At 39.2% G+C, this 26221-nt stretch overlaps 1 protein-coding gene across 3 annotated transcripts; it reads right to left on the bottom strand.

The window, feature by feature from the left end:
• Positions 1-761: 761 nt before the first annotated feature.
• On the bottom strand, positions 762-10013 carry LOC134859053 (protein FAM161A-like). Of its 3 annotated transcripts, none has more exons than XM_063875345.1 (6): positions 9920-10013; positions 6882-6954; positions 5702-5916; positions 3875-4158; positions 2616-2780; positions 762-1874 (listed from the first exon to the last, which is right to left on the bottom strand). In XM_063875345.1, the coding sequence occupies exons 3-6, from the start codon at positions 5810-5812 to the stop codon at positions 1112-1114; spliced, it is 1323 nt and encodes a 440-aa protein (XP_063731415.1). In that variant the 5' UTR covers positions 5813-5916; positions 6882-6954; positions 9920-10013; the 3' UTR covers positions 762-1111. The 3 variants fall into 3 exon arrangements, with proteins under 3 accessions (XP_063731415.1, XP_063731414.1, XP_063731416.1); XM_063875344.1 differs by lacking the exon at positions 9920-10013 and adding an exon at positions 9140-9298; XM_063875346.1 differs by lacking the exon at positions 9920-10013 and adding an exon at positions 9140-9298 and having other exon boundaries at positions 2616-2765.
• Positions 10014-26221: the final 16208 nt, after the last annotated feature.

Raw genomic sequence — 26221 nt, 5'->3', positions numbered from 1 at the left:
GCCATGACAACAGTTGTGTGTGACAATATGCCCTGACAAAATAATGTGCTGCACATTTTATTTCCTGTTGCATAAGGGCAACAGTTTTTTTTTTTTGTTCATTAAAGGCTGCTTGTCAAGCTGATAAAAGATGAATAAAACAAAATGTTTTGAAGTTTTTGTCAAGTGTATTTTTCTCATACATTTACTACACCTAAACAAGAAATTAATTCTAGTTAAGAAAATAAGTATTCTAGCTAAGAAAATCAGACTAATTTTAAGCCTTTAAATGAGCTGGTATCAAGTACATTTGCCTTGTTTTTAAGCCTCTTGTATGCTTGTTTTGAGCAATTATTGGTAAGAGGACATTTGATTCTAAGCAATAATGACTAATAAATGAGAAGAAATTGCTTGAAATAAGAGAAAAAATCATAACAAGTAAAAGAAAAAAATAGATTTTTATACTTGATATAAGTTTTTTGTATGCTCACTACTTGGATATTATTTTCTTGTTTTAAGAAATCTTACCAAGTCCCATTTGCTTGCTGCACTGGCAGATTATTTTACTCAAAATAAGCAATTTTTCACCTAAAACACTATATATTTTTCTTATTTTTTAGAGGGCATTTTTTGCAGTGTAACAATAACAATGATGGTAATGCTAAAGGGATATGATTCGCTATGGGGTCCTGGGTGTTATGATCAAGGGGGAACATGATACACTTCTTCCATCAGGGATAAGAGAACATCATTTTAATGACAGATTTTTACATTGACACATTTTACACTCAAAGAAGTAGAACAAGAATAAGAAGCAATGCATGGTGTCATTCCACTTCACCAGGAAAACATCCAAACCTCAATCACCCATTACCAATGTGTGTTGTCCAGATTTGAGATTGTGAATTGCCTTCTGGTCTTCTAAGGAAAGAGCTGACCAAAAGATATGTTATGAAAACCACACCTTTTTTATATATAGAATACAACTAATCTACAAAAAACGGTTAAGACGTAGCTCTTTGTTTCTTCCCTTGTGTGTCTTGTTTTATGAGAACGGTCTCTCTGACAGTGATACAGTCCATCCATCCCACCCAGGGGTCCCTGCTGCAGAGGTCAGTACATATTTTTGGCTTTAAGCGAGTAATTCTGACAACACTCCCTCTCCTTTCACCATCTCAATGGAAACCTTAATCTGCTTCTTCACTGGCTTTGAAGACAGCCATGTCTGAGGCTTAATTGAGTCAGGAGGGGCGTCAGAGTTTGTGTCACTTTGACCCTCCGTGGCCTCGCTCTCCTGGGTGCAGATGTCTGGAAAGCGGCGGCTTGTGGTGTTGGTGTTCGCCTTGTGGTTGCTTCCATACACCGAGCTGGGCATGGGTCTCGCCTTAAAGGCCTGTCGTTCCTCTCTCAGACCCAGGTTCCCCAGCTCGGCAACAAGCTTCGCCTCCCTCTTCATCCTCTCCCTCTCCAGGAAATGGAAAGGCTGTGGAGAAGCCGCAGCGGTGCTCTGGTTCTCGTTCGTGGTTTTGCTGCTTCCTTTGCGATTAGATCGCTGGCCTGAACGACGGCTCATAACTTCGTAGAGCGGCTGATGGATGTGCGCCGGTGCTGGCGACGCCCTGAACTTTTTCTGGCACTCTTGGAGCTCCTCAAGCTCCCGTTTCAGCAAAGTGTTTTCCAGCTGGATCTCCGAGCGAGTGCGCACCTTGTACCTCTTCCTCTCCTCCTCTCTCAGCATCATCTGGAAGGGTTTGGGCACGGTGACGTTGAAGTTGGACCTGACCCTGAACCCGGTTGGACATGAAATTCTCCCCTTTGGTTTCGCACAGGAGGCTTTGGGCTTGAACAGAAACTGCTTCTGGGTTGTCATTTCTTCTGGGCTCAGTAGGAAGTCTCTGGGAGAAGATAGAAGAGAGTCAGCAAAGTATCAACCAGAAGGCTGAAAGGATTTTCTTTCCACCCCCTTATAGCTGACAACGTTAACGGGTTAATACTCACAATCAATCTGGAAACCTTAACAACATAAACAAGTGAATAAGTCTGCTTGCCCGCTCTATAAACCCCAAAATGTTGAGTACACCAATTATTTTAGAAATGCATAGTATGTATCCACAGCACATAGAAACTGCCAGATGCTAACTTGCATATAATGGACAATTTGCACAATAAGAATAAGTCGCATTATTCAGTATTCACTAACATTAAAGCCTATATGTATATGTATGCTTGGCCGATTTGGACAATATTGGAGTAATTTTGGGGATATTGAGGATGGTTAATCCAATCGATCAACTGTCATTTTGGATCCTGAAAATATCAGACATGGATTCAGCATCATCAGTCCCCCACAATCCTATCCAAGCTATTTTTGAACCATTGTACATATAGGCTATAGTGGTAATGAATGCTAAATAACACAATGTATGCTAATTGCCAAACATATGCAAGTAAGCATCCGGCAGATTCTAAATGCCAGGGACCCATAGGCCTACTATGCATTTCTAACGTAAAACTTTGGGGTCTTCCACATTTTCGGGTTCGCAATAGGACTCCATGAGCTGCCAACTAAACAGTAGTTATGCTTTACCCCTGAGAATCCCCAGATTTTAAGATTTGTCTGCAACTACTTTGCCAACCTCTCAAAGGTTCGGTCCTGGCCAGGTTCTCTGGGATTGGTCCGCTCCAGGTCCCCCGTGCTGCACGCTCCGTAAAGCTCGGATCCGTCCGAACTGCTCGATGAGTCATGGAAGTCCAGCTGCTCCTGGGAATTTATCCTCTGGAGTTTCCTGACAGGGAAGTTCCTTTTAATGTCAGAAAGGAAGAGAGAAACAACTTAACTTCCTAAATCTGACCTACATTTGTTTTGTAGGTCAGACTGAAAAGTACTACTACATCAATAAAATATGCACAAAAAAGTTGGATTGAACATGGTTAAATCTGTTTTATAGGTAAAGGTTTAGTTTTTGATGCTAATTAGAGTCACAATTTTGACCTTTCAAACACACTCATCACATAAAATGGAGCACTGATAAACACACTCTCAAATGGATGTCACTTCATCAAAGACGGTGTTTACACTCAACAAAGTAGTGCCACCTTATGGAAGGTAACAATAAAGAATGCATATTGTTTGGCTTTCTTTGTTTCCTTCAAAATAACCTTTTTTGGAAACTGGATGCACTCGCTTTCGCTTTACGGCTTTTAAAGAAAGCTTCAGAAAGAATATAATCAATAATTCAAGACACATAGTTCCCTCCCCGCAGTTGAATATTCCCATCAGTCGTCCAGGCTATTTACTTTTACTTTTGCTGGATCAATAGTTGTTTATCAAATCCCTTCACATATTAAATCTTCTTAAGCTGCACAGTAAGCATCATTTTTGATTTGCAGGTGAAAACATATCTGGATTTTAGTTTGAAAAATAACTATATTTAGAAAAGTGTACCTTTTTCAACATCCGGATATACATTGTCTGATTGATTGTGTCTCCAAGTTGAGGCCTTTTTCATGTTATCATTGCAAGCTGTGTTGGTTTCTATGACTGTAATGATGCATTTCTATGTGTTGTGTTTGTTTAATACTTTTGTGTACCTGCTCCTAGTGAACGAAGCAAGTGTTAAATTACTTAGACTTGGTTTTTAAACTGCTGATTAAATGAACAGCTGAACATTATGCTGCTACACTTGGAAGTTGAAATGCTGTTGAAACTGCACTTATATGCACAGTATATAGACATTTAACATACTATATGAACACATTTAAAAGGTCATTTCTACCACCAGATTGTTTGCTTTTTGCAACTTTTCTGACTAAAAGATGTTTTACAAGAAAATGACTGACACTCAAAGTTCCTCCGACATGAAACAGCTTGATCAAAAATTCAAAAATGTCTAACCTGATTGACAGTCTGTCCTCTCTGTCTGTTCTTCCTCCCGGACTTCCTCCGTCCTCTTCCTCCTCCGCAGGACTCTCCCTATGCTGGCCAATGTACATCCTCTCGAGCTCGGCCATGTTCTTCAGGTGTGTGCTCTTCAGCTCCTCCAGCCTCCTGTAGTACTCCTGGTTTGAGAAATAGATGTGTGGCTCCCTCTGCAGACCGTAGATCTCCACAAACAGAGACCTGCGGACGCTCCGGCCTCCTCTCCCTTCCTCGCTGCACAATGAATCATGATCAAACTCCTGAAAGGTCAGAATATATCAATCAATCAGTGTTTACACTAGTCTCCGTGGGCTTTACAGTAAGGACACCACCCAAAAAAGTCAAAAAGAGGAAGGTGTCGACATTGTGCAGATGATGGATGGATGTAATCTCAAACTCTGTATTAACACTTTGCTGTTGAATTAGTTTAAACATACCAACCTTAACAGACTCACTGTGAAAGAGGACATATTCTGCTCATTTTCAGGTTCACTGGGACATGTCTCCATGCTTTAATGTTCAAAAAGCTCTTTATTTTTCTCATCCTGCCTGTGCTGCAGCTCCTCTTTTCACCCTCTGTCTGAAACCAGAGCCCAGTCTGCTCTGATTGGTTAGCTGGCCGGCTCTTTTGTGATTGGTCAACAATGTTTAAAATATAGTGAAAATAGTGATGTCACTATGTTACAGAAGAGTCTTTGGGATTTTTTTAAACGATAACAAGGATCTCATGCAACAAGTGTCAAAGACTTGAAGTGAGGATAGGGTGAGCAAAAGGAAGCAAGGGGATTTCTGTCTCGTCTCTTTTTTCATTATGTAATAAAATTGTGCATACTAATCTTTTTTCATTTCTGTAACTGCAGGTTAAATAATAAATAATAAATATGCTATAGTGCATCACTTTCAACCAATGCGACAAAATGTATAAATCAAATAAAAACTGCTGCAACTTATTTACATTTCATTTGGCAGACTCTATTATTCAAAGCGACTTACAATAAGTGCAAAAACCATAGAGAATCAAACTCTGAACAACAAGGAAAGAGCAGCTGTATTCACCTCAAGAAAGTCATGCCCTTGTAAGTACTTGTGAATTAGTTACAAGGCCTAAGCTAACCCTTTTAATTGGCCAATCGAAACAATGCATTTTCAGATTCCGACAGAAATACATGCAGAGTTTCTGCTGTCCTGATGTCAATGGGGAGCCCATTCCACCATTTAGGAGCCAGGATAGCAAACAAGAGTGTTTTTGAGGGGTACCTGGGTCCCACTCGCAGGTATTTAAGTATACGTACAACTATAAAACTGTTCTATATTGTAGCGTAACTTAAAAATGCAACTCTCCCATTTTGCATTGAACCAATAAGCCCTCTAATAACGTAAACAAGGTGTTGAGATCATATATGTGATCAGCTAAACCTTCAACACCTTTTTCACATATTTATGTTTTATTACAGTTTTTCTTTCCAATTAAGAGCGTTTATTTATACATTGTGTTTTTATTTCATGTTTTTCTTTTTGACTTTTACTTATTTCTACATAAACTTGCACATTTGTGACTTGCACTATTCTCTTGTATTCTATTTATTTTTACTCTTGCACTATTTCTGCTGTTTTCTGTCCTTTGTACATTTATGTTGCATTGCTAGAGGAGCCTGGGACTTCAGATTTAACAATAACATCTTGAATCTTTGAATCTTGAGCTTTCTGTTCTACAAATCTTGCAGAATATTGTAGAGCTTTCCATATTAACAGGCTGTTTAAAAGAAAATGAGCTACAGTAATCATGCGGTTATGAAGTCTCACCTCACTGCGACAGTCCTCCTCTGTGACAAAGTAATTGTCTCTTTCCCGTTCAAACATTCGTGGCATTTCTTCAGTGTTTTCCAGAGAGGATGATCGAAACGTCGCTGCCATTTTTTCTCCTTATTCTCCCCCAAAAAACCCCCAAAACTCCTCAACCTGCCTGAAGCAGAGCAGAGCTCCTGTGTGTCCTCTGTGGCCTCGGTCTGCACACTGACCTGTTAAACAAATAGAGCGAACATAGATTAGCAAAAAAAAACAGCCCCACACACACACACACACACACACACACACACACACACACACACACACACACACACACACACACACACACACACACACGCACACACACACACACACACACACACAGACTGAAGCTTTATCCTCTTATCGTCAGGAGGAGTCGTGATTTTACAGTGGGCAGATGGTCCATATGGTGCAGTGGATTTTCACTTGGAGACATGATGTAAAGTCAGATATATGTCTGAGGAGAGGCACTCAATCTGATTTACAGATTAACTTTCCTAAATACTGAGGGCTGATATACGGCATCCTGCACCTGCTGCTGTTTGCAAAGGTCTGCAGGAGTCAGGGTAAAGTAATGAAAAGACAAAAACAACTAAAGCTAGAAGAGGCTGAACTGCAGCACAGCAAGCCAAGGAGGAATTAAGCTTAAAGAAATGTCATATAAAAAAGTTGAATGACAGAAAATTGCCTCTCAGTTAAGTTTTTTACAAAAGTAGGACCTCATAATGGCAATATTTGTATTAGTATAGTTTCCAGGAAGCCTGTTAATGCAGCTCAACCCTAAAGGGCCACTTCTAAATGGGCTGTTTCTTGTTTATTTATAACAGTTGCAGGGAGGACGGAAAGCCTTTACAGTAATGAAATGATCTCTGCTCACTAATGTCCTGTAGCTTATAATCGTTATTGATCAGTGTCACATTATGTTTCAATCAGCTGACCCATTTATCCAAAGTGACTGACAATCAGTGTCCATTTGCACTGCTTACTTTTCCCAAGTGGCTTCGTTGGAAAGCTTCCAAACACTGGCTTCAGTTCAATATTTCGGGGGGATTGACAGATGAGGCTGCAGAGTGTGGACAAACACTGCAGCCGTCTGTGTGTTAATTGGTTTACTTAAGTTTCTCATCAACGTTAGTACAAGTGTACATGTCCTCACCTTCTGCTACAGCACCCTCTCCCCATCTGTCTCTTGTCTGCCTCCATTTCACCTCCGTCCAACTCATTAAGACCTGAAATAAGAACAAGAACAAGAAGCGTTAAGTTCCCTAAGTTAGGAACCATTGCTTGAGTAAAACCACTATAAATACTAGTATAGTACCTCATTTGTGATCACTATGAAGTCAAATTATAATGCTAAACAAATGCTACAACCTTAAAGATACCACAGTAAAGATGCAAACTCACAACTCAAGTAATGTCGATTTCTGGCGCCTGCAACACAGCTATGATAAAGCTCAAGGCCTTTCTTCACTATTGTTCGACACCTTGGTTTATGTACACACATTATTTTGTCCATTATGTATCGTATGCACGTTAGAGTATTACTGGCTTTCACCCTGTGGAATGTGCCAACACTTAAAAAGTAAAGTTCAATGCTATGAGAGTCCCTTAATTGTTTAATTTCCTTCAATATCAGCAATTTTAGATATGCGCTTTTTGGATCTTAGTGGCAAAAAGAACAAGATAATAGCACAACAAAAATAATAATCCCTTGAGATTAGTCTGTAGTGATCACCAAGTAACTGCATGATGAAGGAAATAGATCAACTCTTCCTATTGTGTTCATGATCTTCATCGAGGTCAAAAAGATATCTGCCTTTTAATGTCTTGTAACACCAACGCTGTCCAAAAGGGGGCGATGCTGCACTATCTATATTTGTATATTATGTATATTTTAAATCAATTACGGTACACTTCCTTTCATTTGAGATTCAATCACTGCAGTATGTGCACAGATATGTCCGTGGCATTTTATGATTTGAGAATTGGTCTTAAAGTAACATTCCATTTTAGAGTTTAGTGGTTTTACAGCAGGGCTTTGTCCCCTCTTGTGTTTCAGTTTATGGAATCATGTTTCTGGTATTTCTTTAGACTCTTGTTTTAGACTACCTGTAGTTCTCAGAACAGCTCGCTCTTGTTCCGCCACATCCTCCCAGGTACAGAGTGTGTGTGTGTGTGTGTGTGTGTGTGTGTGTGTGTGTGTGTGTGTGTGTGTGTGTGTGTGTGTGTGTGTGTGTGTGTGTGTGTGTGTGTGTGTGTGTGTGTGTGTGTGTGTGTGTGTGTGTCCGTCCAGTTTTCCAGCAGTTCCTCAGTGTTGGCGTCGCATGAATGGTGGCAGTGTTCGCTCCGAGTGGGGCAGAGTAAACAGTCATCACAAGCTGCACAGCTCGGCCTCTCAGTGGATTTAAACACCACTGAAGCATCAGTGGTTTCATCTGGAATCACTCTGGATACATACAGTATATGATATTATTATATATTATTATTTTATAAAATATATTATATCATTTTATATTATTACATATTTTTATTTTATTAAATTATAATATTACATTTTATATTATGTTATATCATGTATCTTTTTTATTAAATGACATTATTATATATTATTATTTTATTAAATATATTTTGTTATTTTATATCATGTTATATTATTTTATATTATTACATATTTTTTATTTTATGAAATTATATTATTAAATTGTATATTATATTATTTTATATATTATATTATTATTTCATTAATTATATCATGTATTTTAATATGATTTTATAACGTATTTTAATATGATATGCTATATCATATTTTATTCGACAAAACCATTAGGAGAAACGGGCTGCAGTTTCAAAAAATAAAAACACAAATATGCCAAAACAAATGCAAATAAGGAAGTCTCTTCACCAACTTGAAGGTCATTGGTTTCCGTTGTGTTCAAGCTTCTTCAGAGTTTTCTGTATGCAGAGTTAACTCTATGTTTCGTGAAGCTGGTGAAGATGTTTCACTATTGGTGTCTCCGGGCATTTTGCATCGTTTTTAAACTTCAGCGCATTTCTCCTAATGCAGGTGTTTTGGGCTGGTTTGCACCTTTCGGCCACCGAAGATTTAGGCCTTTGAACAGAAATGTTATTAACGTCAGAGAAAAGAAAGAGCTTGTTGTGATCAGATTAGCAAACTTCTCACATAAAATGCTTTCATTTTTTTCTGTGTGAAAGGTAGGGTTAGGGTTATTCACTGAAGGTCCTTTAGTGCAAACTAAAGGGAACTTTGACTCTGAGCTTTTCAACCACGTTGGTGTTACAGAGAACCACAAGTTCTCCATGAAGAAGAAGAGGTGTTTGAGGAAATCACCTTCAATGACCCTCACCTCACCTCACCTCACTCACCTCACATACACAAGTTGCATATCACCTCACCTGTGAAGCGCCTGTTTTTAAAATATCCATGTGGGCCCAGACAGACACGATTAAGCAAGGACGCAGAGAAGCTCTCGTCTGCTAGCCTCCCTCTTCCCAGCACCACTTCAGAACCTGTTTGTTTTCGATGAGGGATACTCCACCCTCTCGAAAACAAACCCTGTTCATTACGGTCCCTTAAACCACTCCTGTTACACAGACCGGGCTGTGAATGAGAGGCTGATGGTAACCTAAATATAAGACAAACATGGCCACCGCCCTGTAGACTCGTGTTACAGGATGCTATGATAGGTTAAACGTTTTTTTACGTGGGCGTACAAGGAATAAATTCAGCGTAGCATTTGCACTTTAGTCATGACTCCCATTTAAGAGTGTTTGTGTTTACTGCGGGACGTCATAAAAGCTGAGCGTTTTGCCCCAAGGTCTAAAGGAGACACTGTCTGCATTTTATCAGATATCAATCCTAACCCTCATGCATCAGAGTTCAAATTTCATACGGTGTTTCAGCTCTTTTTCAGGCTCTTTTATATACAGTTACAACTTCTAAATGTGAACATGTTCCTGCATTTGATTGTAAATGCTTTGTTTATCGACATCTTTTTTACTCCTAATACATTCAGTACAAACTCCGGATCATACTTTAGTAGTATTTTAACTTCAGTAAAGGTTTTGAATACTTCTTCAACCCCTGTTGTGCAGAATAGCCCGAAACTATTCAGTGCTTTACAAATCAGCAGCAGTATTTTAAAGTCCAATCTATGTCAGACAGGCAGTACAGACCTCCAAACAGCATGGATGTGTTCCTCAGGAGAGGGTACAGTCACAGATGTTATAATTGTAGCCTCGTCAGGAACACAAATGCAGACTGGGAACATTTCTTTAGGTGTTCGAAGGTAACTGATTATATAGCAGTGATGTTATCTGTGAAGGGTAAATGCATTCCTGACATTGCTTCCTTTTGGGGAGGAGGAAGTGTTTGTAATTGTCTGGTTTATCTCTGCTTCAATGACTCTTTCCCACATTTCCCAGCATGCCTTTCTACAAGCCCTCAGAGGACAAATATAACCCTGGTGGAATTTCAGTTTGTGGTTTCACATGAGAGAGAGAGATAGTGATCACAGAATTAAAATGAGAGGGCAGCTTTGAGGACCATCTTAGGATTCACCCTGTAAAGTATATTTTCTCTCTCTGTACATTTCACAACTTCAACCAGAGAAAATTGTTGTTTTTTTTGTCTTTTCATCCAAATTATTGTCTTATTTTTCTACTACTTTATTCTACATTCTGATATACCCATGTTGAAAAAAATATAAATGCTATTCAGGCGAGGAAACAGAGCTCCCTTTAGAGACTTCTTTAGATTATTGCGTGGGAAACAAGGTAATAAAATGAAGCCTAGCACGTTTAAAATGAGGAACAAACACACTTTTCATATACCATCATCATCATCAAAGCTCTCAGCAGCGTTATACCGCTAACTCGCAGTGATCAGTCAAAAATGACTATCTAGCTCACAGTTTCCAAACATGACACTTCCTCATAGTTTGTCACTAATACTGTCAATAAATCACATGGCTTCCCAGGAACTAAACACATTAAAAAAGCTTTTAATAATATTGTACATTTGTGCAGCTTTTTAGGGTATAAAATTGCAGTCTTTTAATTTCTCTTAGCGTGTTTACCATTCGTCTAAATATAGGTGGTACGCCTCTTGCACTGTGGGCCTTGAATCACTGAATTTGTTCTCCACATCCTTTTAAGGAGATGGTAAGACAATAAACGCACTTTACTTTTAACTCAATGTTAATAAGCTTGCTATTACTGCAAGAATGCTTTGGTATTTGGGTAATTGCTGCTATTCTGTGCTTCTAGTTGGAGAAAATAAACAGAAAAGCACTGAATAACTAAAGTACACAGTCCTTGTATCATATAAATGTTTTTCTAAACACACAAAGGTTTATACTTTTTTATTTATATGACCTAATATCAAGAATCGTACATTTTCCTCATAAGGCTTCTCTGTCTTAAGAGAAAATGACTCTCTCTGTACTCAGACTCGGTAAAAACTCCTTTAATGGACGGAGGAGAAACAGAGGAGGGAACTCACTCCCAGGACAGGCGTGTGATGGATGGTGTGTGCAATGAATGGACCAAATTATTATGATATAAAAGCTCAGCGTGACTAAATGATGATGGATTGTAAACACATTAATATGAGGAGCATGATGTGGGAGGAATTCAGGTTAGCTTTCCATCAAAACAGATGACCTGTACGACCTCTGACACGAGCACTTGTTTATTTAAAATCTAAAAAAATGAAGCAGACAAAAAGAAGCAGTCAGTGCTTGGTATGAAGATGATGGATCATTGTGATGCTGATTTTGGATCCAAAACTCAAATACAAATACATATACAGTTGTTTCTGGCTCTGTTGTGATTGGTCAGCCACTTAGAGATGTCCCGCCCCTTAGCCTATCACGCCCAATCAGTTGGAGCGTTAGCCAATAGAATTGTGAGTGCTATATAGTGATGTCACCGTATTACAGAAGTAAACAAAGGAGTCCAACGGAGACAGTAATCTATTTTAATGCTGTTTGTATATCATATGAGAGAGAGAGAGAGAGAGAGAGAGAGAGAGAGAGAGAGAGAGAGAGAGAGAGAGAGGAGTGTCTTTGGTCTTACTGCTGCACAGGAAGTGGCCCATTAGAGGTGGCGTGTGTGTGTGTGTGGGGGGGGGGGGGGGTGGGGTGTGCGCTTGACAAAAGGACCTTGATGTTGTTTCCAGCTCTGCCTCTAATCTCTAAAACACAATCTGACCGTTTTGTTCCTGCTGTGATTCGACCGTCAAGAGCCACAGAGTCTGGACCGACGCACAACTAAAATACAACTCTGTCACACGCACACACACACACACACACACACACACACACACACACACACACACACACACACACACACACACACACACACACACACACACACACACACACACACACAGACCAGTACGGCGTCTGGCTTGTGTCATTGTTTTATGTACTGGCCAGCAGGAATTATAGCATTGTTAGATGTTGGAGACAAGATGAGAAATCAAAGTTGTTCTGCTTTAGAATGATTATCAAATAGATCATGTAAGTTCCATTAAAGGGTCGTTTATAATACTTACAGTAGAAGGTAAATCACTTAATAACATATTTTTGACAGCATGTATTATTTATCAATGATTCTTTTCCCCTTTTTTACGCACCAGGGGCTTCAAAGTGTCATTAAACAGTTAACCTGGTTCTATATGTGGTGTGTTGTGTTGTTAGGTACTATAGGGACAGTTCATACACGGAAGGAAGTGGGCAACGTCACACTGCTTCAAAGCAAGAAGCTATCAAACCGAAACCTAACATGCGTTTCTGAGTAAAAACAAATGTAAAAAGAAAGCCCCTTTTTAAATGCTGTCAGACACCAGCTTTCTTTTCCTGAGAACACGAACACTTAGAAGGGGCTGCACGGAAATAGGTTGAGCCTACCACAGATGTTATTAAACCTGTATGTCAAGCATTAGCTCAAACAAAAATGCAGGTCTGCACTTTTTGGTTCTGAAACACCATCAGTACCCAGTTTTCTAAGTTAAGGTTAGAATTGATTTGGTTTCGCATAAAGTAAGGGTTGATTCAGAAAGTCAAAATGTACTTTACTTACTTAAGTGTAGAAAAATTAGGAAAACTCAATAAATGAAGGACTGAGATAAATATATGAACCAATTAGTTTGCTCAAATCGTGTTCATTTTAATACTTTGAACCCTGAACGTTCCTCTGGTCATATTGCACACTCTTAACAACGCTACCGATTTTAAAAACCGAGTAGTTCTGATTTTACACATTTTTATTGCATATTAGTTATATTTGTACTCCTTTTTTACAACTTCATTTCTCTAACAGTGTAAGAGCTTAATTCATTGTTTTGTTTAATGTTGTGTCAATAATATGAAGCTGCATAGTAGCTGTCATATGGCTGAAGATGAGTAAGAAGTAGCATAAAATGGAAGTAGTCAAGTAAAATAAATTTGGAAACTTTGGAAATGTATTTAGTTAGTAAAACATGAAGGCTGAGTCTGAAGATGGGTGAAGGAAGGTGTCTTTGTTCCCTGTCCTGATTTGTCGTTGCCCCTGAGTTGTTCCCATCGCAATGTCTCGTATTTAAGGTATTGACACCGGACTGTGTCTTTCAAATTCTCAGCATGGAGGAAATGCCCGGAGACACCACCTACTGTAATCACTGGCTGAACATCACTGATTGCATGTGCTGTGTTCCTACTCGGACAATTATCCACGATGAGCCATACTCATATTATCCCTCATGTTGTTGGAATGTAATTTGGAGGAGAAGATGGAGTTGATTGGAAACAGATGTTTTCCATATCTTTAAATCCATTGCTCAGCTGTGAAATGTGTATGAATCTACCATTTTAACTGGCTAAGAACACAAACGTTATATTAAATGATATATTATTACAATGTGTGGTATTTAGCTCTTCTGTTCTATATTTTTGGTTTTAATTTTGTCTTTATTTACCTTATTTTACATGCATATACAACAGGTGACTTATTTCCGTCTTGCACCATTAACTTGCACTATTTAATTTATTTTGTGGGAGGTGTCTGGGGCTTAATGAGGACATATTCTGCTCGTTTTCAGGTTCATATTTTTATCTTGTGCTCTACTGTGCCATGCTTACATGCTTTAAGTTCGTAAAGTGCTCAATTTTTCTCATACACCTCTTTTCCCAACCCCAAAACCATATAAGGCTTCTTTGAATTGAGTTTGAAGAACTCAGTGAAGGAAACATCAATGACTGATACAGAAAGCCCCCCCCCCCCCCCCCATGGTTTTAACACAGTGTGTGTGGGGGGGAAGTGTAAGTGCCACTGATACCCAGCCACTCTCACCACAAGCACAATGCTGAAATGAAACTTCGTGGTCTTTTTATGTCTTAAACACACACACACACACACACACACACACACACACACACACACACACACACACACACACACACACACACACACACACACACACACACACACACACACACACACACAAGACGCAGTTGGTTGCTGTGTGTTGGCAGGGCGGGGTCTCCTGAGGCTGCACCTGAGCGCCAAGTGCGCGTGCAGAGCTGATCTTCTCTTTTATCCCCTGTGTAACTTGTCCCTACAGACTATAGTATTACCATTTTAAAGCAAGTGTCTTATCTAAGTAATCAACTAGAGGAGTTTCAGAGTCACAGCAGCACCGTTGTCAAGCATTAGACATGAGGTAACGCTTTTCAAAGATAGAATAAATATTATAAATATTAACATTAAAAGCAAAAGTACACATATTCACATGAGAAAAGACATGTACCCCTATCACACAGAGCAAATACTGAAGGAAACATTTGACCAATTTCACAAGCAACATAAATATATAGACATTGGTTAATATGTAAATTAATGAATAGGTTAATGAGATAAGATAGATCTTTATTGATCCTCGTAGAGAATGTCAGGTTTAATGTCAGCAACAGAATGAGAGAGAAACACAGATAATGATAACAGGAATATAAATAAAATAAGAAGTGACATGATCTGATCTGGTGAATGTACAGATCTGTGAGCAAGGGTTTCATTTATAAACATAAATTAAAATGTGCAAACAAATTCATTTTTGTATTACTCTCTACACCTGTAGTTCACATCCATGTAGGGATTCAAACGTGTGTGTGTGTGTGTGTGTGTGTGTGTGTGTGTGTGTGTGTGTGTGTGTGTGTGTGTGTGTGTGTGTGTGTGTGTGTGTGTGTGTGTGTGTGTGTGTGTGTGTGTGTGTGTCAAAGACAACAGTAACAAGACAGAGACATGAATGAATTTGCACGGACATTGTTCTCTGACCCCTGTTACTTCACTTCACTTGCAGTTAAAGTAACAGCAGGATTTGTCCTCTTTAAACCCCAGTTTTAAGTGAATCGTTATAGCTATGTCTTTACTTTGGAGGATATTTGGTTTCCATAGTGCAGGCACAAATACAAGAACGCTGACATGTAGAGACGTGCCTTTTCTTTCTGACTTCGGGGGAGCAAACATGTTGTTTTAGACTGAGAAATATTAATCTTCCCCTCGTTAGGATTCGTTTTGAAATATTCGCACTCAGCATCTGCACTAATTCTCTCCACTCAGATCATCAGAGTAACACCCAGAGAAAAGGATTAAGGACACACCTTGCAGAAAGTGCACACAAAGAGTTCATTGAACATTTCAAAAAAGTAGTTCTCTCTTTAAATCCGGGTTCTATACAATACGTGAAGCTTGCATGAGAGAAACCAGAGGAACCGGTCCGTGATGAGTTTTTTCTGTACATGAAATCTTTCTTTTCAAATCCAAATACTGAGACACGGCTCTTAAATAACGTTGGGTTTAACAGCTCAGGTGTACTGTGTAAAAGCACTGAAATGGAGACAGGTAGGAGTGATTTATGATACCATGGTTTGTCTTTTGAAGCTTGTTGCACTCTTTTTTCCATTAACCCTAAAGTGGCTTGGTTACAACAGAAAACAGACGTGTTTGAAGTCAAAGTTCGGAATTTAAAGTCTATGTTCTCTATTTATTTTTTCTTATTTCATTTTTCGTGTTTATGTTGTTGCATTGTACTTGCCCCACTTCCTTGCACTGATTTATTTCAATTTCTTCGTGCTTATTGTCTTCTTTCTTTGGGACTTGTTGCATGTTGCAGACAGGAACGTGTAATGCAAAGGAAAAGCGTTGTTTTCTACCTGGACCAAGCGCCCTCTTGGAGAACTTTTCCATCTGCCGGATATCACATTAGAAATATGAATCCAACCTGAGTATACAATGCTTTCCAAACGAAGTGCTGACTCAGGGGAATATGGGTAATGCTACAGAGGAGCCCGGCTTCTTTATCTCCTGCCATAATGCTCTGTCGTGAAATGCTAATGTTTCCTGCTGCACGCCCTCGACTAAAATCCATCTCCTCTGCTGACATGGAGACTGCAGGGTGACAGGTGGCCCGGTACCTGGACAGGGTTAGGATCAGGGTAAGAGAATAAGCTAGAAATAGTGAGGGTTAGTTTTTAATAGAGCAGATTTCAAAGTGATTTAGATAAGCATTAACTCACAAAACAAAAACAGCAAACAGAAAGGTTTGAGGCTTCGGTTTTACAGAGGACTTCAAGTTGGTTAGCCGGCCGGCTCTGTTGTGATGGGTCAGTCGCTTAGAGATGTCCCGCCCCTTAGCCAATCACGTATAGTATGTTGAGCGCTAGCCAATAGACGCATAGTGATGTCACCATGTAACAGAAGTTAACAAAGGACTCCAATGGAGGCTTTCAGACAGGGTGTGTGGGAGAGAAATTCCCTCTGGGGGGATAATCATTTTAGGTAGATAAGTAAATCATATGTGTTTAATAAATATAACGGAGTAAAAAAGTGAAGCAGAAGTTAAAGAATCATAAAATGAGAATACTGAATTCAAGTTCAAATATGCCCAAATAAAAGTACAGTGCTTGAGAAATTAACTTACATTTCACTAAGTTGATTGATGTGCCAGACTGTCATTGTGTTAAACGCTTTTTTAAATTTCCAGATAGCCTCCACTTTATAGTAAATCAACAGAAATTACAGCAGGTGAACATCAACTATAAAAGTATATGACTCACTGCTGTTTAACGAGGCGTGGCTCATCGTGTTGTCTCTTCTAATCTCAGTCTTTGTCATTCTGTGTAATATGAGACGAGGCGTCGTTTACAGAGACCCCAACGCTTTCCCCGTGGGATTATACAGGATCTGAGAGGATGAGTCACTGAGAGCTACCAGTTTATTGATGCTTTGTGTGAGGAAGCAAGCACTCCCTCACTAACATGTGTTTCTTTGTTAAGAAAGGCAGGCAAATGTTCTAGAATAGTTGTCTTTATTTAAGTCAAAGTTCATAATATACATTAACATAGGCAAATAAAGATGCTGTGTATTTACATGCATTTCATTTTAAAAGCCACACAATCACAAAATGATTTCCTTTGTTCAGACCTGGAGGCCATCTTGTGTCAGTGCTCAAAGGGGGAGCACACCTCCAAGCTGCTGCTTATATGTGTTCTGAGTAGGTAGAGTCTGTGGTTGGTCTAAAATGTGTGTGATGTAAGGTATGCCAATTAAGTTCAAAACTATCCGTTTTGTTAAGATCTTGTTTGTTCTGAATGTACAGTGTTTTCTAAGGTCAGATAATGAATGCACTTAGGCCATGAGGATTTTGTTAAATGCTGAAAACAATGTTTATTTTGTTTACTCTTCACTACCCTTTCAGAGCCATGACCTGGTTGGCCAGACTAGTTTGGGAAGGCGGGCAATCAGCTATAGATGACTGGGAAGAGAAGGGAGAGGGGGCATTTGTTTCCTGGTTGGTGAAAGAGCAGCACCTATGGAAAGAGGATTTGGCGTTATGCAATTTATGTTTCAGTTCTTGTGAAAGGTTAGGAAATAAAAGGGCCTGGTTTTTGGTTGAAGGAAACGCTTTTTTGTTGTGATGTTTTTTCACCTGCACCTCACCTTGCAACACTTTGTGTTGTCTGCGGGCTCGGGGAGTAACGGATTATATGTAATGGGATTTTATCAAAATTGGGGATACCAAGCAGGATGACAATGTCAGTAAGAAGCCTAAAAAGAGCATATTGTGTTTGTTGTGAAAGAGTCAGATGTATTTCTTTTTTGTAAGCTGTGCTGTTCTGTAGGACAATACTTGAAGTATCGTGTCATTGTTCTGTTGTCTTAATACACATTTTAAATTGATATTGAGGTAATCCAAAACGGAAAGTTATCAGTCCAAGTCCAATGGAGGCGTTCAGGCAGGGGGAATTTTAGCCTTTGCAGACCATTTACATGCACTTAATCTATACGACGCACACAGGGAAAGGACAACTACAAAAAGCATAATATGCCCCTTTAACAGAAGGACATTATGTATACACTATAAGGGAGAGACAGAAATAGAAACAGGCAGATTCAGAGAGCTTGTGCTGCATTTGGAAGTGTGTTTTTATTCATTTGTGTCTGAATGGAACATTTTAAAAAAGGCCCCGAGTTTGCTCTTTTCTATTTCGTTTCTGCCTTTTCTGTTCTCGACAACTACTCTAAAGGGATACGTGTGACAAAGTGGGGTGAGACACACACACACACACACACACACACACACACACACACACACACACACACACACACACACACACACACACACACACACACACACACACACACACACACACACACACACACTGTTACACAAGCAATGCTAAAGTCATGACACACACTGGGCCATCTGATCATGTCTCATGACTTTGTAGCTCAAAAGTGATAAAGGAATCTGAAACTGACATCACACACTGTCTGGAAACACAGTTTGCTGGAAGAACAAACGTCACTGTGAGATGAGTTTCTCTATCGAACAAGACACTGATATGATAGCTGCTACATTATTTACATTGGAAGAACAACCTGTGCAGATCTACAGTGGAGCTGCTGTCAGAGATAATGATTAACACTCTGGAAACACACTTCTGCCTCACATGTTGGCCTTGTGTATTAATCTCCACACTGATACACACGCACACAAATCATGTCAACTGATACTTTATAACGCTGATACCTTATAACTGTGATGCATGTGCAATTAGCCTTACATTATTCATCATATTTGGTTTAGAAATCATGCAAAAAATCCTTTCTTCAGTTAAATGAATAGGTTCCGACACACTGACATTTAAAATGTACACAGTTTCAAACCAAGTAATGCAAAACACTCCACTTTCAACATTATTGTGAAGCTGTGTTTTAGAGAATCAAGAGGGAGGTTTTTGAAAGAGGTTACAGATGATGCACTAATATTTCTATCACAGCTGGGGAAGGTGGAGCTCATTTCAAATACTCTGGATACTGCTGCTGGATATCTTGTAGTCTGTTTTCAGCCTCACTTGCACTTGGCAATTTATGCTTTAAAAATCGTAAAGTGGTGAAATGGCAAAAATGTAGCAAACACCTGTTCTGTTTTCAACAGATCTACATGTGTTTCTGCAACATTTCTAAATGTTAAAGTCCCACTGTTTTTGTTGAGTGAACCGTAGAAAAAGATATCACAGCTATATGACCTGATTAGAGGTCTCTTAATGATTGAAGAACACCTGTGTGTTTGTGCAGAGTGTTTACAGGTACCTGCGCTTAATGAATAACAGAGAACTTATGGTTCATGAAGGCCAGTAGAGGCAGTTCAAGTTCTCGTTTACTTTCCAACTGAACGGTTTGATCACTGATATGTTTTATCAGCCGCTCTGGTCACACATTCCTCTGATGTTCCTGCACCGCTCGCAGCTACAGAGGGCTTGGATTGTGTTTGAGGAGCGAACAGACGGGACCCAAAGTCACAGGACACAAGGACATCGCTGCCAGGATCTGGGCAAAGACCTACAAAGCTCTTATTGTTGTTAAACCTCGAGCGGACAAATGACAAAGAATTTCAAGCCTGCACCCCCCCCCCCCCCCCCCCGTCCTCTCCTCTTACATCCAACTGGAGTTTCTGCAGAACAAAAGCAAACTAGGACTTTTTGGGTTGATCTTTAAACCATAACTTTCCTCACAGGGTTGATTTAGTGTGCATGTGGGTTCTTTCTCCCACATTTTAGGGTTTTGATGCAGAGGACAAATGTTTTCTAATGTAATCCAAAACAACACCCCTGCAATAAACACTATATTTGAGATCTGAATATATATGTTTCAATATATTAACTGACTTGGCTACACTTCAGAATGTGTTTGTGTGTTTATCTGTTTGACATTGAACCTGTATTTCATTGAAGCCATGAGTAAATGATTTGGAAATACTGACATTTACCCCACACCCCAGGATTTTAACCAGGAATATAATGTGTATTGTTTCCAAGACTCAAGATTTACAGCATTTACAAAGCCCAGGGGTGCTGGTGCCAAGAAGAGTAAATGATCACTATTTTATTAGAAACTATGTGTGTTTTATTCATAGCATCTGATGTCATTATGTGCTGCTCTAAAAAATGTGGAATGGTTTCGAAACAGAATTCTGACCAAACTTTGTCATCAAGAGATGTTCCTCTGATCTGAACTAAAGTGAAAATAATGTAATGTTTGGACTCTTTTGAAGTCAAAAATAAGGTCTAATGTTATTTTAATGAGGTTTATTGATCATACATGTAAATAAAAAGGGTGAAAGTTGTGGTATTGGGTTGGAAGGAAGTTGGATTCGAAGATATGGGTGATGATTATATACTCTGACAGTCAAATCAGGAGTGAAGTTGTTCAGGTTAACCACAAAGTAGTGTGCTAACATTGCATGCTTATTTATTATCATGATAAAAATCCATCATGGCCTTGAAGCCTTGGCACAATCTCATATTGCACGGCTGCATGACAAATCAAGAGTAGTGACAATGACGTATCAGCAAGGTAACATAAGATGTTTCACTCTTTTTGTCTCTTTTACACACAAAACAAAACCCATGTAAAAATAGCATTACCTCTTTCAGCCATTGTGCTGCAGTGGGGGGGGTGTTTGATTTCCAATTAAGTAATATTTGTCTCCGCCAAGCAAAGAAACAAATGCTGTGATGTTGAGTTACTTCTTAGTCATGCTTGTGTCTTCATTTGGTACACCACATAATGCAATCATGGCACAAGGTTGTAAAGTAACTCCAAGGACATTAGACAGTACATCAAATATGGCAGACCAATACCCTGTTAGCCTATGGCAAGACCAAAACATATGTGTCAGGTCTGCCACACAGACATGACATCTGGCATAACTGCAAGGCTGCATGCTTGATCGCACAGTGTGTCACACAGACTCAAAAGTGTTTTCCCATGACTGTCACCTGTTGCACAAACAAACAACTTCTACATTTCCCTTCATAGTGCTTAATGTAACAGTTCCAGAAGTCTATTATATCTGTGTGTGTTTGTGTGTGTGTGTGTGTGTGTGTGTGTGTGTGTGTGTGTGTGTGTGTGTGTGTGTGTGTGTGTGTGTGTGTGTGTGTGTGTGTGTGTGTGTGTGTGTGTGTGTGTGTGTGTGTGTGTGTGTGTGTGTGTGTGTGTGTTTTTCTGTGACCATAAAGATGTCATGGTTTATAGAGGGGACTCTCCGCAGGCTGACTGAGAATAAAATGTGTCTGCTGCTTAGATACACTCAAGAATATCCCATCATGAACTTGGATGTCCCAACAACAGCGGTTTGTTGTGGTTTAATGTGACCTGAATCACTCATGGTGATGCTTTGTTTCCTGTGTTTACAATTCACATAAAAACTTCCTCCAGAGCAGCAGGGACACCCTGAAGTGTTCACTGTAATATGAATCAATATGTATATTTTGACACAAATAATCACATGAATGAATTGTGAAAACTACATACATAATATGACAACAATTTCAGTACATTTTCAGATAACAAGAGCAAGCGATTAGCTAAAGGTTTGCTGGGAAAGTCATGAAATAAAGATTAAATAAATAAAAAAATCCAATTAAAAAAATATTACTAATTAATTTTAGTGAAATATTTTTGGACACTTTTTTTTTTACTTTAAAAAACATGTTCTATTTATTACTAAAAGACTTGTTTTGCTTTGATTGGTCATTCAATTAAAATATATATTAAAATAATTTTATTTTAATATATATTTTAAATAATTCAACATCATTTAAATTTCTCCAATTATTTAATAAATTATGATAATAATATTTTTTGAATGAAATATATACACACTTCATATGTATGTATTTGTTTATTTAACAGGTACAGATGTGGTAAAGTCAACCTCAAAACTAAATAGAATATTTTTTTTAAATGTGGAAAACTCATTAGGAACATGCAACGTAAAGACTGACATGCAAATAAAACAGAAACCAAAAATATATATTACATTACAATAAGATAGCAACAGGTTAAAGCCGTGCAGAAAGTCAGAGCACAGTATTGTAGAGCTGTTCCTCACTTGTTCCTTTAATATTGAACACCTTGTGCCTCCTACACCTCATCTAAATATGTATAAACTTTATGTAACAGAGGGAATGTAATGCCATGGCGCTGTGTCATCGTGTGCTCCTTGAGGTCAAGACACGGTTCACACAGATTAACATACAGTATGTTCGGCATGTGTTCATGCAGCATATAAATAGCTCCATTTAACTAGAGTCATTTCTAAGCTGCTGCATCTTGGTTCCTCCTGGGGGGGGGGCATACGTTCCTTCATGCTGACAGATGCCATTCTCAACATTGCTTGACAACGACAGGAAACCACCCGTCTGTCATTTGTACCGTCACGTCAGCTCTGAGAAATGTCGCCGTGCTGAGGTTTAACTTTTATTATCTCCTGTTGTCCCAATAACCCTTTATTTTGTAAACAAAGGGGCATCTACCCGTAGCTGGACACTCCTCTGCTTTACACAGCACACTGGTTAACACATCACTTTATAATCAGTAACTTTATTATTGTTTTTCTTTGAGCTGTCAGCAATGAGCCTTATCTCACAGATCAGATAACAGTCATTGTATAAGGGTCAATAAAAATCTGTCAAAATTGTAACAGACAAAAAGTGATGTAACTTGTCTTTATTTCCCCAAATTAAACCCTGTTTTCACTTCTGGAAAGTAGTTTAATTTAGTTTATTTTAATCGATTGTTATCCAAAGCCAGAACATGTTATACTTTTAAATGAATATTTAGGAACTCTAACAGCAGTGGTGTTTTCTAAATAAGAAATACAGATTGGACACCCTATTGGTAATTGATTCAAAAATGTATCTTTGGATAGTTCAACAGGTCCAAACTTAAAGTAAAGCATGTGTGTGTATGTGGGGGGTGTGTGTGTATGTGTGTTTGTGTGTGTGTGTGTGTGTGTGTGTGTGTGTGTGTGTGTGTGTGTGTGTGTGTGTGTGTGTGTGTGTGTGTGTGTGTGTGTGTGTGTGTGTGTATGTGTGTGTGATGTTTCTGACCATTTCAAACACTTTGATCATTACACTGTAATACAAATTACAACACTTGCGGTGTGTGTGTGTGTGTGTGTGTGTGTGTGTGTGTGTGTGTGTGTGTGTGTGTGTGTGTGTGTGTGTGTGTGTGTGTGTGTGTGTGTGTGGGTGTGTGGGTGTGTGTGTGTGTGGGTGTGCCATTAAGTAAACAGACAAACCGGAACTTCAAAAGCCTTGAAGAAGTGACAAGATTTAAAGATCAGTTGTCAATAACAAGTACCACACATAATATGCTTATACCTAAATTGAAATGGATTTGGACACATCATGAGTGACCCTGGAAGTCAATGGGAGCTATTTAAAGTGAGTAAACTCGATACACCTTAAAATCCCCATAATTTCTTGTCTCATCAGTTCTTGATCAAAGCTTCTCATGTGCAACGCTTCTTTTATTCCCCTCTCATCCAGTCCCTCATCAACAGCGGTGTGTGTTAGGCCCACTTGGATTAAACCTGATACAGGAGCAGCTGGGTGGCAGTTTGTGCTCTGCAGACACCCTTGGTTGATCACATACACTCAAACAACGTCCCACTGAGCACCTGAGACTGTGGGAGGTGGAGGGGGGTGGAGACACCTGAGTCCTGGCTGTCTGTGGACTCCCTCACATCCGCTGGTCATCCTATCCCATCCTGTTATACCGCCAAGATTAGCACTCTGCCCTCTGATCTGATGACCCGGTGATTGGTGGAGGGCTCTCGTGTACAAGAAAGCAATTAACCCTCTAACACACAGCAGGGTGTGTACCATATGCATGCACATGTCCACGTGTTGGAAATTCATCTGTGAGAAAAAGGGGGCAATTAACGCCTGGAGGTAATAGGGTGTTGTAGGAGTCCTAATACCACAAAATTAGTTAGCATTTGACCACTTTTCTGGTTTGAAAGTCAACGTTTTTTAAGGGTTTTTTGCTTAGATCCCTAAAATGTGTTTTTTATGAGATCTTTACATTTTCATTTATGACATAAAATACATTACTATATCACAAGTAAGTGTCTGAAGCTTCTATGTGTGATAAAAACGCCACTGAACGTCATCATGCCAAACATTAGCCGCCTTTAGCTTAGCAGTGGTGACGTGAAGTGATGTAGTCTCTCTTAATAATAATTTGAAGTTATCCGGCTGAAGGATCATTAACATATTTTATTTTCTGCAATATTCAGAAATCCTTACAAAACCATGTCCTCACCGCACCGCTCTACACATTCAGGACAGCTGTGAGCTAATGAGGGTAACTGGAATCATCATTTATTGAGAAGATCATTAAGTTGAGAGGGTGATTCATCGTATCATTAATAATCCTTGAAATATTAAACAATATGTATTGATTCATTCTGCCAGCAGATGATCACGGAAATGTTGTTAATGTACAGCAACCTAAGAGGGACAAATGCATCAGTCTGCTTCTGTAGCCTGATGTGGTTCCTCTTGGCGCTTCCAGTACAGAATAAGCCTGGCATGTATGTAGTGAATTCATGTAGTCAGTGTAATGTCAATTTCTGACTTTTGTATCTTGTGGCACGCAGGCTCGGTTGTAATGACTAAATAAAATAAAGTCACAAATATTGACTTTATACTTCTTAAAGGTTCAATAATGTCTTGATGCTGCTCTGCACTGCAGTTTTAGAACAACATGAGGAAACAGTGCAGTTTGGTTACTATAAAAGACTTTTATTGTTGCTTTTATAACGGCACCCCATTATAACTAGGCGGTCAGAATAGTTTGGGCTTTGTTTGTTTTTTCTTTTGATGTATAACTTGGTCTCTCTGTTGTTTTTGGGATGCTTTTCAGTCATATCTGTACGATCAATACTACAGTGAAAACACAACTTCCAGGCACACTTTAGAGTGTGTGCATGCACGGTAGATCTCGAGTGATACTAGGGATTATTATTTATGAGCACAGGCTGGTGTCCATTGTGTCCGTGGGGTGGACCAGCTGTGGGTCTTTTTCTCAGGGGGATGTGGAGCCATCAGTCCTGAACACTGCAGACCCCCTTTTGTCTTGGCCTTGGTCATTAAAGGAGCACAGCCTGGGGACTGGCCCCCTGTGGCACTCATCTCACACACACACGCGCACACACACACACACACACACACACACACACACACACACACACACACACACACACACACACACACACACACACACACACACACACACACACACACACACACACACACACACCTTTAACTTCTATGTGCCATCTCTGCTGTTGAAGGGTCTGATATTAACGGTGTGTAACAGAGACAATAAATGGGTATTTTAACGTGAGTGGAACACATATGATCTGCAGCGACACGTGAAGCTATTTTCCCTTCCAGAACCAGCTAAACCAGACCTCATCCCCTAACCGGTCTTACCGCTCTGTCTCAATGATTTGCCATCTTTTTTACATGTTCCTGTTGAGCGCCCCTTCCATTGAACAGCAACAGGTATAACTTGTCCCTACAGACTATAATATTACAATTTTAAAGCAAGTGTCTTATCTAAGTAATCAACTAGAGGAGTTTCAGAGTCACAGCAGCACCGTTGTCAAGCATTAGACATGAGGTAACGCTTTTCAAAGATAGAATAAATATTATAAATATTAACATTAAAAGCAAAAGTACACATATTCACATTAGAAAAGACATGTACCCCTATCACACAGAGCAAATACTGAAGGAAACATTTGACCAATTTCACAAGCAACATAAATATATAGACATTGGTTGATATGTAAATTAATGAATAGGTTAATGAGATAAGATAGATCTTTATTGATCCTCGTAGAGAATGTCAGGTTTAATGTCAGCAACAGAATGAGAGAGAAACACAGATAATGATAACAGGAATATAAATAAAATAAGAAGTGACATGATCTGATCTGGTGAATGTACAGATCTGTGAGCAAGGGTTTCATTTATAAACATAAATTAAAATGTGCAAACAAATTCATTTTTGTATTACTCTCTACACCTGTAGTTCACATCCATGTAGGGATTCAAACGCGTGTGTGTGTGTGTG

The sequence above is a fragment of the Eleginops maclovinus genome, chromosome 22, assembly GCF_036324505.1.
Source record: "Eleginops maclovinus isolate JMC-PN-2008 ecotype Puerto Natales chromosome 22, JC_Emac_rtc_rv5, whole genome shotgun sequence".
Classification (NCBI taxonomy): Eukaryota; Metazoa; Chordata; class Actinopteri; order Perciformes; family Eleginopidae; genus Eleginops; species Eleginops maclovinus.
Note: the sequence above shows the minus strand (reverse complement) of the source record. Positions and strands in the feature narration are given on the sequence as shown.

Bases quoted from the DNA above. Each gene is read 5' to 3' on its own strand.
- LOC134859053 (XM_063875345.1), bottom strand. From the start codon at position 5,812: ATGGCAGCGACGTTTCGATCATCCTCTCTGGAAAACACTGAAGAAATG. The intron at 4,159-5,701 runs GTGAGACTTCAT...CTGACCTTTCAG, and splicing joins AGGAGGACTGTCGCAGTGAG to GAGTTTGATCATGATTCATT. The intron at 2,781-3,874 runs GTTAGACATTTT...TGACATTAAAAG, and splicing joins GAGGACAGACTGTCAATCAG to GAACTTCCCTGTCAGGAAAC.